This window comes from Triturus cristatus, chromosome 4_1 (genome assembly GCF_964204655.1).
Source record: "Triturus cristatus chromosome 4_1, aTriCri1.1, whole genome shotgun sequence".
Classification (NCBI taxonomy): Eukaryota; Metazoa; Chordata; class Amphibia; order Caudata; family Salamandridae; genus Triturus; species Triturus cristatus.
In genome coordinates this window covers 1,159,969,210-1,159,984,393 of record NC_140585.1, presented here as the reverse complement: position 1 = coordinate 1,159,984,393, position 15,184 = coordinate 1,159,969,210, and the positions used below count along the sequence as shown (strand labels likewise).

The 15,184-nt window shown below is 44.2% G+C and overlaps 1 protein-coding gene across 3 annotated transcripts in view; it reads left to right on the top strand.

Moving 5' to 3' along the window:
• Positions 1–15,184, top strand: part of LOC146856251 (uncharacterized) — a 259,790-nt gene that overhangs the window by 206,373 nt on the left and 38,233 nt on the right. For 2 of the 3 annotated variants that reach the window (XR_014981452.1, XM_085654319.1), the window contains exons 21-22: positions 5,220–5,333; positions 9,123–9,273. Coding sequence is in view for 2 of the 3 variants with exons in the window: in XM_085654319.1 (XP_085510445.1) it covers positions 5,220–5,333; positions 9,123–9,273 (265 nt within the window). In the remaining variant the exon portion in view is untranslated. The remainder of the gene's footprint in view (positions 1–5,219; positions 5,334–9,122; positions 9,274–15,184) is intronic. The other variant, XM_085654318.1, reaches the window with a different exon arrangement.

The following is a 15,184-nucleotide window of genomic DNA, read 5'->3' as shown; positions in this document are numbered from 1 at the left end:
GTAATGAGGCTTAAAAAGCAGTAGATATGCATAAGGTTGACAATAAGATGTGCATGTTTTCATGCAAGTGCTGTTATTTATCATCTGTCTGTGTTTATATCATTGAAACCTGCCAAGAATTCAAGTGAGATTGTAGATTTATTGGATAGATAAATGTGGAAATATTCTATTTTAAGCTTAATTTTTTTACAAGGCCCAAAATAAATATGGAAAAATACAGATAAAATTAGAACATTTTAAATATGGATTAATACAGACGGAAATGTAAAAAATACGGTAATACCATAAAACCGTGATCTCTAATCCTAATAGAGGCAAAAAGGAGCTTGCCTGATGAAGATAATCGTACTCTTGATCTTCTCTACTTCATTGCATGGGCCTAGACTCGTGAAAGAACAGCATGGCATAAACTTCTATGCAGCCCCACAGAGAAATGACTCCCCCGACTTAGCCTCTTGTGGCTCATAGCCCCTCACATGCAAAACTTGTAATAAATGGTATGGTACACTTGTGTATATATATATATATATTCTACTGGCGGTTGCCAGTAGATAGTTATAGTTAGGATCGTGTTTCCATAGGAAATCCGCAACATTCTATTTGGAATAACTTTGGCGCCGATTGACGAATCCTCGCGAAATTTTCAAAATAGGTGGGGCGCTCCGCTCCTTCCCTGAAAGTCTCGGGGGGATTCGTCAAGCGGGGGCTGAGAAAAAGGGGGGGTCCCAAAACGCGTTTTCCCCATTCATTTTTCCATAGGACCTTTAGTCCAAGCTACAGCCCGAACGGCTGAACAGAATTACTTGAAATTTGGCAGAGAGGTAGTCCTCAGGTCAGGGATGTGCCTTTTGCAGGTCTGGAGTAAATCTGTTCAGTATTTCCTGAGAAAATAGCATTTAAATCAATATATATATCTATAAGCGCGCACCGTGTGCGTACGGTAAATCTTACCGTACGCGCACGCTGCCGTGCGCGAGCGCGATTCTGATTGGTTGTTAGATCTTAGTAAACATTCGAATCGGTCGAAACCAGGAAGTGTCGGCCGTCATTTTGTCTCTCGCAGTCTGAGGGGGTGAAAAACAAAGGTGGAGAACGTGAAAAGGGGGCAGGGTGGACAGTTCCTGACCCCCTAGCCTTTGTCAGGGGGTCCCTGAAGGACCCCCAAGGGCCAAAATGTATTTTAATTTTTTTTACGAAAAATCGCGTAGTACGCGTAGCGTGCGCGTACGGTAGAAACGGAAAAATTCCGCTAAATGCGTAACGTGGGCGCGCGGTGCGCGAAGCGCACCGTGCGCGAACGGTACGTGCACGGTGAAAAACCTTAAAAAAACCGTACAAATTCACTGAAAAAACCATAGGTTTCACACACGTTATAGTTAGGAATTAGCATTTAAAAAACCTTGCAAATTCACTTAAAAAACCATAGGTTTCACACATGTTATAGTTAGCTGGACATTTCACTCGTGAAAAACCATTGAAATTCCCCCGTTATAGTTAGTGCAGGCAACTATAACTCACGCGACCGCAATCCTCTGCTGATGACGTCAGATATTACATCACTGATGACATATGTGTCTTTCTGAAAAAAAAATATTTGTAATATATGTATAGCTAAAAATTAATGGAAGAAGACATGGGTAAATAAGTGTCTAAATACAGTGATGTAATATCTGACGTCATCAGCAGAGGATTGCGGTCGCGTGAGTTATAGTTGCCTGCACCAACTATAACGGGGGAATTTCAATGGTTTTTCACGAGTGAAATGTCCAGCTAACTATAACATGTGTGAAACCTATGGTTTTTAAGTGAATTTGCAAGGTTTTTTAAATGCTAATTCCTAACATGTGTGAAACCTATGGTTTTTAAGTGAATTTGCAAGGTTTTTTAAATGCTAATTCCTAACGTGTGTGAAACCTATGGTTTTTTCAGTGATACATATATATATATCTATATATATATATATATATATAATCCGCTATGGTGATATAAAATCTTTAGAAAAGGTTTTGAAAATATAAAAAATTGTTTAATTCACTCTTTTTCTAACGTCCCGAAACACACTCCAGAAATGAGTTTAGATTTAGATGGGGCTTTGAACCACAAAGTACTAACGGCGTTTTCACTGAGTAAACGGATTTATGTGGACACCTAAGCGAGAAGATGGAAAATATTTATGCAAACAGACTATGAGATGTAACGTACTCTATCTTTGTCAATGAGCCGAGGTATTGTTTTCTGAGGTATTGTTTTCTGAGTCCATTATCTTCAACACACTGCACTCTACAAGGAAGAACATTTTAGAACGAATTGTCAAATTAGAAGTATATAAGGCTTGTGGTTCATTAGCACACTTAAGGAAATGGGGCAAATGGTGTAAAATCTCGATGCAGATTTCCCATTTTATTACAAGGTTATTAGCAGGTGACTGCAAATAGAATCGCTGTTTAGACTGGTGGTCTGGTTTTAACTTTTGCTTTTAATTGTGATAAATAACATATGCATTGAATTTTGTATGTGTGTTAAGCAGGCCCATTTGGCATTAAACAATGACATACGCGTACAAACTATAGCAAAGTACCACAGGAGCAAGCCGAGGAGAAAGACCACCTTGTTCACTACCTCGAGCTCAGGGGCGCATTTTGTGGTGGTTGAATCTTTACTCAGACGAAATGTTGCTCAAGGTATGGGTAACTTCACATTTTACATATACAAGCAAGGAGGGATTCTTTCCTTTCGCTCTGCCATCTTTCAACTCTGTTGCCGTCAAGTGCCTCATCCGAAGAAGAAGAATGTAGCAGTAGATATGTTTAGCAAAACTGGTCGGCTCTAACCAAATTGGAGATTATTTACAATTCTCTATCTTGCCCTCCTAAATAAATGTGATATTTTGCAATGTAAAGCAACTGTGACTAATGTTTGCATGCCAGAGAGGAGCACAGAAAATGTCTATGGGAGACGCACTCTTGATGGACTGGTCTGAACGGTTTCTCGGACTTTCATCCGTTTCCCCTCATGTGTACAACTCTTGAAAAATTAAGGAACTCCTCAAACCCCAAGGCCATAGTATTTGCCCCTTTTCTCCTTGCCAGTGCCGTTTTCTGGAACTCTGCATCCTCTTGTAGCCATGTTTTGATGATCCAGCTCTCCTTGCCAGCTAGGAGAGTTGGGGGTGGGAGGGTAGGATGCCAGGGGGTTGGCTCCTTTGGCAGTGTATGTACTTATGAGCCTGGTTTCTGACTTTGTATAACAAACGCATCATAGTGACCCTGTTAAAGATGAATCAACTGAGAGGCAAGACCCAATGGCTTAGGTTCTCTGTTAGGCCTCTGAGAGACCCCCACTCTCTCAGAGGTGCTTTGATTGACTTCTTGTCCACTGTTTTTTACTGAGAAGTGTAGGTGCTCTACCATCAACGGGTGTCTTCTGGGAAGTGCTGGTACTCCCCCTAGTAAATTGTGTAATTGCAAGTACATAAAGCCTGACCATAGCTACAATTTAAAGCACTCCCTGTGTCGCTTATTTGGTTGTGAACATGGATCTTGACCTATTTTTGTAAACCATACCAATTCGCGTATTGGGCTTATCTGAATGCTCCAAGTGACTTCTCTTCATCTGATAAGAATTGCGCTTAGATGCGCACTTACATCGGTAACCTGGAAATAAGTGTGCAGCCTCTCAGTGGGCGATGCATCTGGTCTTTGCCACTTTGATGCACAATTCTTTTGAGGCTGAGACCTTGTATGGCATGTATTTGCTGAAGGCTGCCTTATTGGTAGTAATTATCTCTACTGCAAGAATCGGCCATCTTCAACCCTTACTCGGTTTCACTTAAACCAAGAACGGAATGTTTTGGTTTACCAGCCAAGCCTTCGTGTTTGTTCCATGGAGGACATACTAGCGAAACTTGAAGTTTCAAGTGGGCTGAAATCCTACTTGGATTGGATGGCCCTGTTCAGAGTTTAACATCTGTTCTTACTTTGCCTTTCCCCCAGACGATTGTTGCTAGGTGGGTAGTCTTTTGTATATCAAAATATTACTATATTAGATCAGTTTGGTTTCCTTAGGAACTTCATGCTTGCGTCAATGTAAAGGCAGCATCTGTAGCCTCCCCCAACAAATTATTCATTGACATTTGCAAGGCAGCAACATGGACAACGTCACGTGCTTCATGCCAGCATTACTCACTGGACACTGAATCCAAAAAGAACACAGTTTTGTGCTGGGATTTCAGGCCCATTTTTCTTCTTGAAGGTTTGTTGGGCCCACGCTGTTTTCTTCCCTCTCGTGTTTTTGAGTTGAGAAATCAAATTCCAACCAGTTAAGGAGAGAGGAAAAAATGTAGCAGAGTGAGAAAGTATATTCTTATGGAACTTTTGGTAGCCTTAGCGACTGCCCTTTCTCCTTTGCAGCGCCCTTCTAGGGATGATTTGCTTCAAATGTGCATCTTGGAACAGTGCGGACATGGTAGGTGATTGGGGAGCTGGATCAGGGCAAGTCTTGTGTGAATTTTTTTATTACATGAGTGCACAGTTGTGGCTTACTGGTAACTTGCAGCGTTTCCTTCTTTTACTATTCTCAGCCACTTGTATAGTTGTCTCTCAGAAGTGTTAGTTGGCATTAGTAAATCACAATTTGCATCTAAGTGTATTTCTTACGTAGTGTTGTCTCACGTGTCCTAAAACTATGGTGCACTGGTAACTCGTGAGTATTTTTCGTACAAGTGCATGCTTAGCTTTTCGTTAGAAGTGACATCATACAATTGGAATCCAGGTAAAAACTGGCTTTGAAGCAGGGAGACCAAGGTGTTTATATGAAATTAACAAGAAATGTCATTTGCACGTCTGCTTGGCACGTGGTTCCTGCCTTATGAAAATCCTCTGTTTGCAGATTTTGACGTTGGCTGACTCTTGGTCCTCTGGCCCTCCTTGGTGCATTAGGTGTCCTCTGACTTTGGGAGGAAGTCTCCTCTGCAGTTAGATGCACCAAAGGCATTCAAATGCACTGATCTGCTGAGCAGTACACACAGCTCTAGAAACTCCACATGCAAAAACTGCGAGACATTAGGGGCTTCTGTCCCCATCAGTGCATGTATTTATTGGCCTCTTTGATTTGTTGATTAGGTATGTAACCTGGTGGGGTGTGTGCGAAGTGGGACTGAGCACTAGTGTACAGAGTTTATTTGCTTGCCCCAGTGATGAACTCATTTTCTTTCTTTGCAGGCTTCCTCGGCACGTATTGTGAGATCAACATGAATGAATGTGACAGTAACCCTTGTGTCAATGGCGGCGTTTGCAAGGATATTGTGAATGGCTTCACCTGCACCTGCCCCTCCGGTAAGTACAAGCGAGGGGCCACTTGAATCTACTTCCACTGAATGTATCCATAACAATTGTCAGACGATCTATGCTATTTCATTAGCACTTGACTATATCCATATATTTATGGGATTTCCTGTTTCGCCATGCCCATAGGTGGAGAAGTTGTAGGAATATACAAATGATAACCTAGATTGTAATTAGGCACTTTCTGGTACAGCCCAGGGATCCCTGGCCTGCACGTCACAAAAATAATGTATGCCAAGGCTTTCAGAGAGCCACTAAGGATTGTCACTGCTGCATGTCCAACTTTTTTTTTTTTTTACACAAATATGCTTCCCCCCCCACATACACACAAGGCACAACTTGTAGCTCAGTCCCTCACTAAAACACGAGTCCAAGCATCCATTCACATATATTCACACATGTCTACACAAAGAATAGCATTATAATGCGTAAAGATACCTTGAAACGTAGCAACCAACCAAAGTTGAGAAATGGCCACTGTGAGCCCCAAGTGAACGAAAAAAATGATGGTGTCATCTGACACATGCATTCACGCCCATTACGCTCCACGCAAGTCTGACTGAACCTAGCGCGCCTATATATTTAACAGTTAATCTCTAAACAGTGCATTAGTTTAATCCGGTTTTACCAACCCCTTTCCTGTTTGACTTGCATCTAAGCAGTACGAAGCCCAACCAAATACAATATCAACAGATAATAGCGCCCATATTCTGAAAGCTCGTTGGGGACATAAAAAATAGGTGGTGTGCCCATGGCTTTAAATGGGCTGGGTCCTGCCGGTGCTGTGCACCGGCAGTTCTAAAAAGCAGGTGTTGAGACGGGTCCATATCGCGCTCTCCACTTTTGCCCTCACCCTCAGGGTGGCAAAAAAAAATCTTACCTCTGCAGCAGTGCCACCCTTCACTGCCTTTGAGGTAACATCAACGAGACTCGTTATAGTTATTTCACATTCTCATCAATTCACAACTGAGGCATTTTCAATATTCTACGCAATGAAGCCATAGTCGTTGCTTATTTATCTTATGCAACTAACCACTATTGACAAAGCCAATAGTCCTAGCTTTTTGTACTTGTAATGTTACTTGTTGTATTATATATCTGGATGCAATGACCGAAACAGCAGTTGGGCGGCACACTATGCTAAACACTGATTTTTTTGCTTTCGTGTTTTATAACCAATCCCTTAATTACATCGGCCACACCTTTTGACCCCGATTCCTACCCCTCCCCCCCCCCACCAGTTTTTTGAGCCCACATAAAGCCCTGGGTGTGCCATTGAATTTTGTGGGAAGCTACCCCCATAAATGCTAACTATTGTTGTTGCCTTTACCACGTGCCTCTAATGTCCTTACTCTTAAACCCTATACTAACGTTCCAGTACCTGTCCCACCTTTCCTGAAGGGTGGCTGACAGTGGTCAGGTTTCCCGTTTTCTGTCCATTGTTTGTGAGGCTATCCCGCCCCTCCCTCTGGAATGGTGAAACATCTGATTGACAGGATCCCTGGGGATGGGACAATGTCCTCTTTGTTGGCTCTAGCGGGCGGGCATCCCTCCCACTCCTGGGAGGCTCCTGTCAGAAAACACCAACAACGTTGTAATCGGGGAGAACCACCTTCGTGATTTTAACCCTTCTTCACTCACTCTGACTAATCATCCGAAAATGGGCAGAATGTATTTATTGTAATTGGGGGGGGGTGGGTAATAACGTGTTGCGTTGCGTCTGAGTTACAGGTATAAAGGGCCTTAGTGTGTTTCGGTGCCCTTCCCAGGTCCTTCGCTCCAGTCGTGTAATGCTGTGTGTATGGTGTGGTAAACACTATTTCCATGCCCCAGATGAACTCCAGGCACACTTAGACCTGCAGATTTGGTTTTGATGTTGATCCTGCTGCCAGTTACAACTTGATGCTGAAGGATGAGTTGAGGCCTTATGTAGGGGTGTGCAATTCTTTTGTTGTGCCCTCGCAATGCTTTCTACGTAATCCACTAAATCTCCGTAGTCTGCGCCTGGATTACATGGTGTACAAACTCCTTTGGGGGTGGTTACTCTGCAGCTTTTTTTAAACCACCTCAATCTGGTAGCCCTCTAGTGAAAACGCTGCTTCTTCGAAAGATACTGCTCCATCACTCGCCAACCCATCTCTACACAACCCTGTTATTTATAGCAGTCCTTTTCCTGCACCATCTCCCACCATAGTAAGATTTTCTGGAAGGAAAGTACTTTTTTGCCATTAGTTCTCAAACAGTTTTTTTCGCCAGGTGAATGAGGGAGTGGCCACTCTTCATTAATTACTGGTGTTAGATCTGCGTACAGGTAGAAGCTCCAATATTAAGTAAAGATTGTATGTGCTGTAAACCGCAGTGTCTTTCGTGTGTATAAACAGCCCTCGTGCATCAATCGAAGTCTCGATTCAGCCGAGTGGAGTATTCACTTCTCATCTACCGGGTTTTGGCTGTTTGACTGTATCCTTCCGCATCCACGGGAGTGCTTGTATTGAGCTGCATGAGGGACTACTGCACAACTACAGCTCTCTGATTATTCCTGCTGGCTCCCTCGCGAGTGTCTCACTGCAGTCTAGCACATTAAAACCACCCCTTCCAGCTTGCCAATGCTTGTTGGGGAAATAAACTCAAGCAGCGAATATTGAAATAATGGTATAAATAAACTGGTTTAAACTACTGGGACATCCCATTTTTGGATGTTGTGGCAGCCGACTAGTGTAAGCTGCAAGGGACCACTTCATGCCGAGGGCCTCATCTTTCCTGCTTTTTAGGTCTCGGCTGCGAAGGCTGCGCTTGCGCAGTCTCGCTCCGAGATTTAATGACTTGGAGAAGAGGGGCTTGAACCCGCCCCTCTTCTCCCCTGTTCTCCATTGGCTGGCCTCTTGAATGCTGGCCAGCCATTGGAGAAGAGGTCAGTCATTCAGATTAGGCCCCGTCCTTTTCGGATCGGGGGGCGTGTTTTTTGCAAGAAGTCTCAAGGAGGAGACAACAGCAAAACACGCCCCCGAATCCGAAAACGACGCTGCCTTTCTCCGAGGCATTTCTGTTTTGCCTCGGAGAAAGGCAGTGGTGTGCCTTTTGCTCTGCCTTGTTGTTCCTCTGGGAAGGCTTTAGTTTTTACCTGGTCCGGAGAGAGGCTGGCTGTGCCGCCCAGACAGAGGCCCATTGACGAGTGTGACACAAAGGCAACCGCAACGGGCTACTCCCAACATAGCCAAGTGTCTTCCCGGAGTAAATGTTTTTCCATTTCCGGCACCGTTTGACTAAGAAATCCGGTGCCAGTCGCATCGCTATAATACCAAGGTTCTGTGCCAGTATTTACTTAGAGCGAGAAAAGCTTTAAAAGTGCAGCAACAAATTGCGTGAAATAAAACTCTAGAGTAAAAGTGTAAGCGAATTATACAGTCTGGGGCTGGGATTTGGTTGGGGCGGAGGCTCTCTGTTTTGGCTATTGCAGAGCTTCTCATTCATTGGCTTTTAGGGCTCTCATATGTATAAAGGGCTGGGATTAGTTCGCGGATAATCTTGCGACTTATTGATTGGTTGTGGTACCCTGGAGCGTGCACGTGCCTTTTCCACAAAATTTGACTGTACTGCGTCTCCCTTCCGTGAGTAGGCGGGCTCTGTGGTTGCCTGACTGTGGCGCGTAATACATTCTGCTCAATGGAAAATCTGCCTCTATTCTTTCTGACTCTATTGCTCAGCTCTTTCTGTTACGCCACCCGCTACTGAGAGCCACCCGGCCTTAATGTACGTAATGAAAAAGTATTTTCTCTATAGCCCCGCCTTCTAGAGGAACACGGCTCGGACACAGGCTCCGCCCCGTGCCACCACAGCGGAGTGCTGCACGTATGCGCAAAACGACTGTCACCAACCTGGGTTTACAACCCGCTTCGGGCGAGTGCGGTCGTCTGGAGTTGCTGCTACAACGGTGAGTGTGACGCGGTTTACCCAGTACCGATGCCCCCAGCGGGACTCGTTTCTGCAGCCTCTGCATCGTTTCTTGATTAAATGATGCAGTCATAGATACAGTAATCAGCCAATTTCTATTGATATTTAAAGATACGGATGCATTTTATTATTAGTTCGTATTGTCATGAAATACGTCAAGAATGTCGTGGATGAGACATTTGTTTGTTTATTATGTATGTATGACAATGTAGCTGATGTGTGCATATTTTTGTAATTTCTTCGGTGTGTCACTTGGACTCCTAATTGCTTCCGACTGCACAGCCCTGAATTGTCTTGGTGACGTCCAACAAATTGCTTTTAGAGTACATACAGTTCCCTACCTTGATAGTTACGTAATCCTTGTACCCCCCTTGTCACGCCAGTTCTTCCCCACAGGTAGTTTGTTGAGTGCAGTAGCTCTTCCCACTGCACACAAGATGTATTGTAAGGCGAATTACTTTGCCTTGAGAATTCATAATATCGCATAAGCAGTCTGAGCTTCAATTAAACAAGCATTTACAATGCAATGGTCTCGGCATTGGTAAAGTTAGAGCTATTGCCATTGCTCATTACATTATTTTTGTTTGTTTTTGTTTTTAAAACATTTAAAGAAACGGCATTGTCATGAGCAATGCCAATAGCTCTAACTTGACCAATGCCGAGACCATTGCATTGTAAATGCTTGTTTCCTGATTAAAGTGAGAAAATGAAGAGAATGGGGCTTACCCCCGCTATGACTTGGTGCGTTCCACCCAGTTCTGATTATCAAAAAGGAGACCATTAGCATCATTTCAAAGATGCAACTTTATATTTACAAGATGTCCGGACCTTGTGGCTAGGTCAGTGCTAATATAACAAAGCAAGACCTACCCCGGAAAAAGAAATAATGATTAAAATGTATGTGTGTTCTAGGTACCCAATACTTGTAGTGCCTATCTCGCTCTCACTCTCTGGTGTTTCTGCCACTGAAATGGAAAGACTGCTGTTATACACCGCCTGAGTCTGTACTTACAGGCTGTGACGACAACAAGCTCCTAGGTGTCAAAGTGTTTCCCTGCACTGTTGTGCTGTAAAAACCTACTAGTGGTAAAGGCCAAAGTACAAAACCAAAACCAAAAAAGGTGTGATAGGCCGGCAGTGCCTCACGGAAGCAGCCCCAACGAGGTTTGTGTAGACAGGTACTCGCCTACTACCTCCTGTTATCATCATCGGCTACTGCCGCCCAAACAGAAACAGAAAAGGAGGAAAATGATAAGGAGTGCTGGGACCCTCATGCTAATCCTAATGACTGGTGTCTAAAGGGTAAACAATATAGTGAGGTGTATCTAATAATCTAAAGAAAAAGAGGAAATGTTGACCCAACAGCGGGGGGGCTGAGTCTGATCAGGACTCGAGTCACTCCAATTAAAACCGAGCAGCACTACACTGGCTGTGTGAAACTTTATTCTATGCTGTGTCGCTGCTCAATAAAACCGACATGTTTCGTTGCCCAGTTAAATTTAGCGGCAACTTCATCAGGGCTTGGGTCGACTGGTCTCTCTGCGTCGCTAGTGTAGACCAGCGATTACTTAGTCAGCACCATTATAGATGCTGTCTTTCAGCATACCTGAACCTTCGGTATGTGAGTATCTGTGGTGTCTTAAAAAACCTTGGACTGTTTGTTCAGAGGCTGCGGAACCGCGTTTCTCGTCAGCCTGCTCGTCAGGAATTAACTCGTCCGGAGGACGAATAATCTTTAGATTATTAGATACACCTCACTATATAGTTTACCCTTTAGACACCAGTCATTAGGATTAGCATGAGGGTCCCAGCACTCCTTATCATTTTCCTCCTTTTCTGTTTCTGTTTGGGCGGCAGTAGCCGATGATGATAACAGGAGGTAGTAGGCGAGTACCTGTCTACACAAACCTCGTTGGGGCTGCTTCCGTGAGGCACTGCCGGCCTATCACACCTTTTTTGGTTTTGGTTTTGTACTTTGGCCTTTACCACTAGTAGGTTTTTACAGCACAACAGTGCAGGGAAACACTTTGACACCTAGGACCTTGTTGTTGTCACAGCCTGTAAGTACAGACTCAGGCGGTGTATAACAGCAGTCTTTCCATTTCAGTGGCAGAAACACCAGAGAGTGAGAGCGAGATAGGCACTACAAGTATTGGGTACCTAGAACACACACAAATTTTAATCATTATTTCTTTTTCCGGGGTAGGTCTTGCTTTGTTATATGGTCTTGAGAGGGGGGCTACCTACCCTTTGACCCCCTAGGCTCCCTTTTTTTGAGAGTAGGTCAGTGCTAAACCAATCCCTAAATACAAACAAGCATTGGCATAGACAATAGGTCTCGCCTTTGGAACCTTATAAGTGTTTAGCCATGCAACAGTTGCATAACTTAATACTTATAAGGTCCCAAAAGCGAGACCTATTGGCTATGCCAAGTGGCCGCGAAAGTGAAAGTGATCACGATTGCGATCAAACATCAAAGCGGCCGCGAAAGTCAAAGTAAACGCGGTCAAGCGCGGCGTGCGCGCCCGCGCACATGCACTGTAACTCTAGGCTGGCCTGGTAGCACTTTTTGGAGCCCTCTCAATAAGTCTCGCCAGACCAGCGCATGCGCTGGGTCAGGCGAGACCTAAAAAATAAATAAAGTTAACTCTGCCTTGAAGAGGCTATTGAGTTTACTCAAAGCATGTACTGCAAAAAGCTAGAAAATCCTTTGCATGTTTTAACCAAAGTTTGGTAGTATTTTTCAAGAGACGGCCTTTTCACACCCCAGAAAAGAATGGCAGAAGAGATTCAGGGCGACGCAGTACTAATTGAAAATTATTTTCTTTTACTCTCACGTGATCCGCAGGAGTAAAGTGTGATTGGCAGTCCAGTCATACAGCTTTAGCCCTCAATGCTGATCTTCTATTCTGCTTCACCAGATCGACCTCAAAACAGCTGCCATTGGCCTGCAATATACATTATAGTCTCGCATTTTTGTGACCGGGACAAAACCACTGTGGAAGTACGTACGGCTGGCTAGCTGTTCTCGTTAGCTCTGAATATCAAACAAAAGTCTTCGTCACAGATCTCCCAGTATTATTATTTGGTTACACGGATGCCTTAGTTTGTAGTTTTGCAATTTCTATGGTTACTAACCAGTCTACTTTAGGTGGCATCTTATCCCCAAAACCTGAAGATGTCCTTTTTTGTTTATCAATTCAGCAATGACGGACGTGCGCGGTCAGTACTTACCACTGGTAAGGCCGTTATAATAGACACACGTGTGTCCTGTGTGCACACAGAGACCCGGAAAGAGGTGGCTTCACTGCCATCTCAGCCTTTGTTCCTTGAAAGTAAAGCTTGCACTCCAAATCCACCACTCAGACTCTCTTTGGTCAAAGTTCACAGACCGTCCAACCATTTCTTTTACGACACATTAGGAATAATGAATCGGAGAAGGCAGGGATTTTAAAGTCTTCACCAAGGTCCACATTTGATGTCACCTGCCACAATAGTATTGAGAACACTTTTATAATACTACAACCAGTTTCCTGTGCAAAGAAATTGAAAAATGCAAGAGCAAGTTATTTCATGCTAGTTGGTGAAAAGAATCCGCAGTGTGGCTGTCGCAGCACATGCCACTGTGTAGGCGGTGTGTTAATCGGTGTTGGTACACCTGGGGCCTAGTTGGACGCGAACAACCATGTGTACTCAGCCTGGCAGAAACTGTGTTTCCTTACTAAGGACTGCAAGATTCACCTGGTCCCTGTGCCAAGATTAACATGAGGTGTATTGGGGAGGGGCATTTTATAGTCTGAACACACATGCTTGGCTAGGATAAATATATTGACTCTGGAGGAAAACATTTTTGTTTGTTTTGACATACTGTCCATTGCATGGTGGTGAAATATCACCAAGTATACTGTTGTAGTGCAGAGGTTTGAGACTTGCACCCCCACCTCCCTATGAAAAAGCCCCTTATTGCACAGACTATTTTGATTGTGTGCTTAAAGGTTGTTTATTATTGGATGTTGAAACCAGATAGCAGTATCTTACATGTTGCAATTATATATTGTTATAAAGTTATTTTTGTTGTTTTTTTGTTTCCTGTTCTTCTGTCCCATGGAAAGGGCAATATCTAGCATTCCCATTGAAGTGCCAGGAAATCTAGCTGCTCTTTGCCATCTCTTCTGTCAACTTCTAAATAAGGCCGGCTTCTGCTCTGAATTTACAGAATCTGCATGCTGTCATTCTTCTGGAACAGCTATGCAAAGCAGACTTCCCAGGAGAAAGGGAATAGTTTCTCCAGCTTAAGATTCTGTATAGGGCTGCAAGCACTTATACCACATCCCATCATTGGCGGAGGACTATTAAACACTGGTTCTTAAACAGGTCTGTCCAAATCGAGACTGCATTGAGCAAGTACCTTCAACGCTGTCCATAAAGTTCTCAAGCACTTTCCAGATAACGGTTTCCTTTTCAGTAGAAATGCGACCACGAAAATACCAGTTTTCGAATCTCACAAGCTAAAGAAGTTCACATTTCTACAACTTTAACTCCATAAGCTTTTGTTTTGGTCCACTGAGCTATTCTTATGCTTACTAGCTGTTCCTACACGAGCTCTGTTACTGGTGGAGGGTTGTGTGATGGAACCACGCATGCTGTAACCATGCAGTTTTAACCACGACTGTGCCTTTACCACTCATGCCTTTACCTCACAATTTCGTGGTAAAGACATGATTGGCAAAGGGACATGTGTGGTAAAGATCACACGCCTGCCCCTCTACCCTGAGCTCTAAAGTTCGGCCCTGCTGCAACCTATTCTACCCGCCCCAGCCATATAAACAGCCCGCCCCCCCCTCCTGATCCTTAAAATTCTACAAAAAAAACTACTCTGACCCCAGCCGCCCTCCCTGAGCCCTAAAACTACCCCCACCTGCCCTAGTCCAACTGCCTCCTCGGCCTGAGAATTGCCCCTTTCCTATCCCCTTTCCTGAGCCCTAAAACTTTCTGCCCCCCAGCCCTCAAAACTACCCCAACCCATACAACTACCCCCACCTCAGTCCTCTGCCCTAAAACTCCCGACCCCCAGCCCAGAAAACTACCCCAAACCCCCCTCCCAGCCCTGAAATCTACCCCCAACCCATACAAGCTACCGGCCAAAACCCCACTTACATCACCGCCTCGCGTCCTCTCCCGATCCTTCCTCTTTAAATCTCCGTTCGCGTGCCTGCCTTTGGCTAACAAGGCTTGTGAGGAAACACAAGGGTACCACTCTGTACCTCTTATTGATGGGGAGCATTTTACATTCTGCCATCATTCAATGTACCCGTCTGACTTATTTGACATTGTTGCCTTCAGACAGAGTTTGAATCAAACGTTACCCTAAATGTTGGATACATTTTTTCCCCCAGCTAATAATGCAGTCTGGCTGTAGTATGGTTCATACTTCATCGTTCACATCGAGGTGGACTCAACGTAGACTGAACGCTTACCCAGAAAATAGCATAGTCCCAATGTGAAGTTCTCCGATGTCTGGGTCTAAAACAATTGCTCTGTGACCGTTCTCTTGCATACTGAGCTCTGGCCCAGGAATAGTTCTTCAGTACATGCTTTGTGCAGGATAAGTTTCAGGTTTGCTGTGTCTTCTATGAATGTCAGGGCACTGGCTGTCTAGTGGTGAGGCGGATTAGGCTTAAAGTCAACCTTGTAACGGATCGATAATTTTCACAAACTTAAACGCAGTGTGTACCGTCTCGTACACTCTAGAGACAACTGAGCTGTTGAAGAATGAGCAGGAAAAAAATTCTAATACTGACTATCGTGCTCGCGAGCACCTCACAAAACGTTTCCACGAGGGCACAGGAAGACCCTGTAGAATAATTAGGGAAAATAGTCCTAGGTGAATA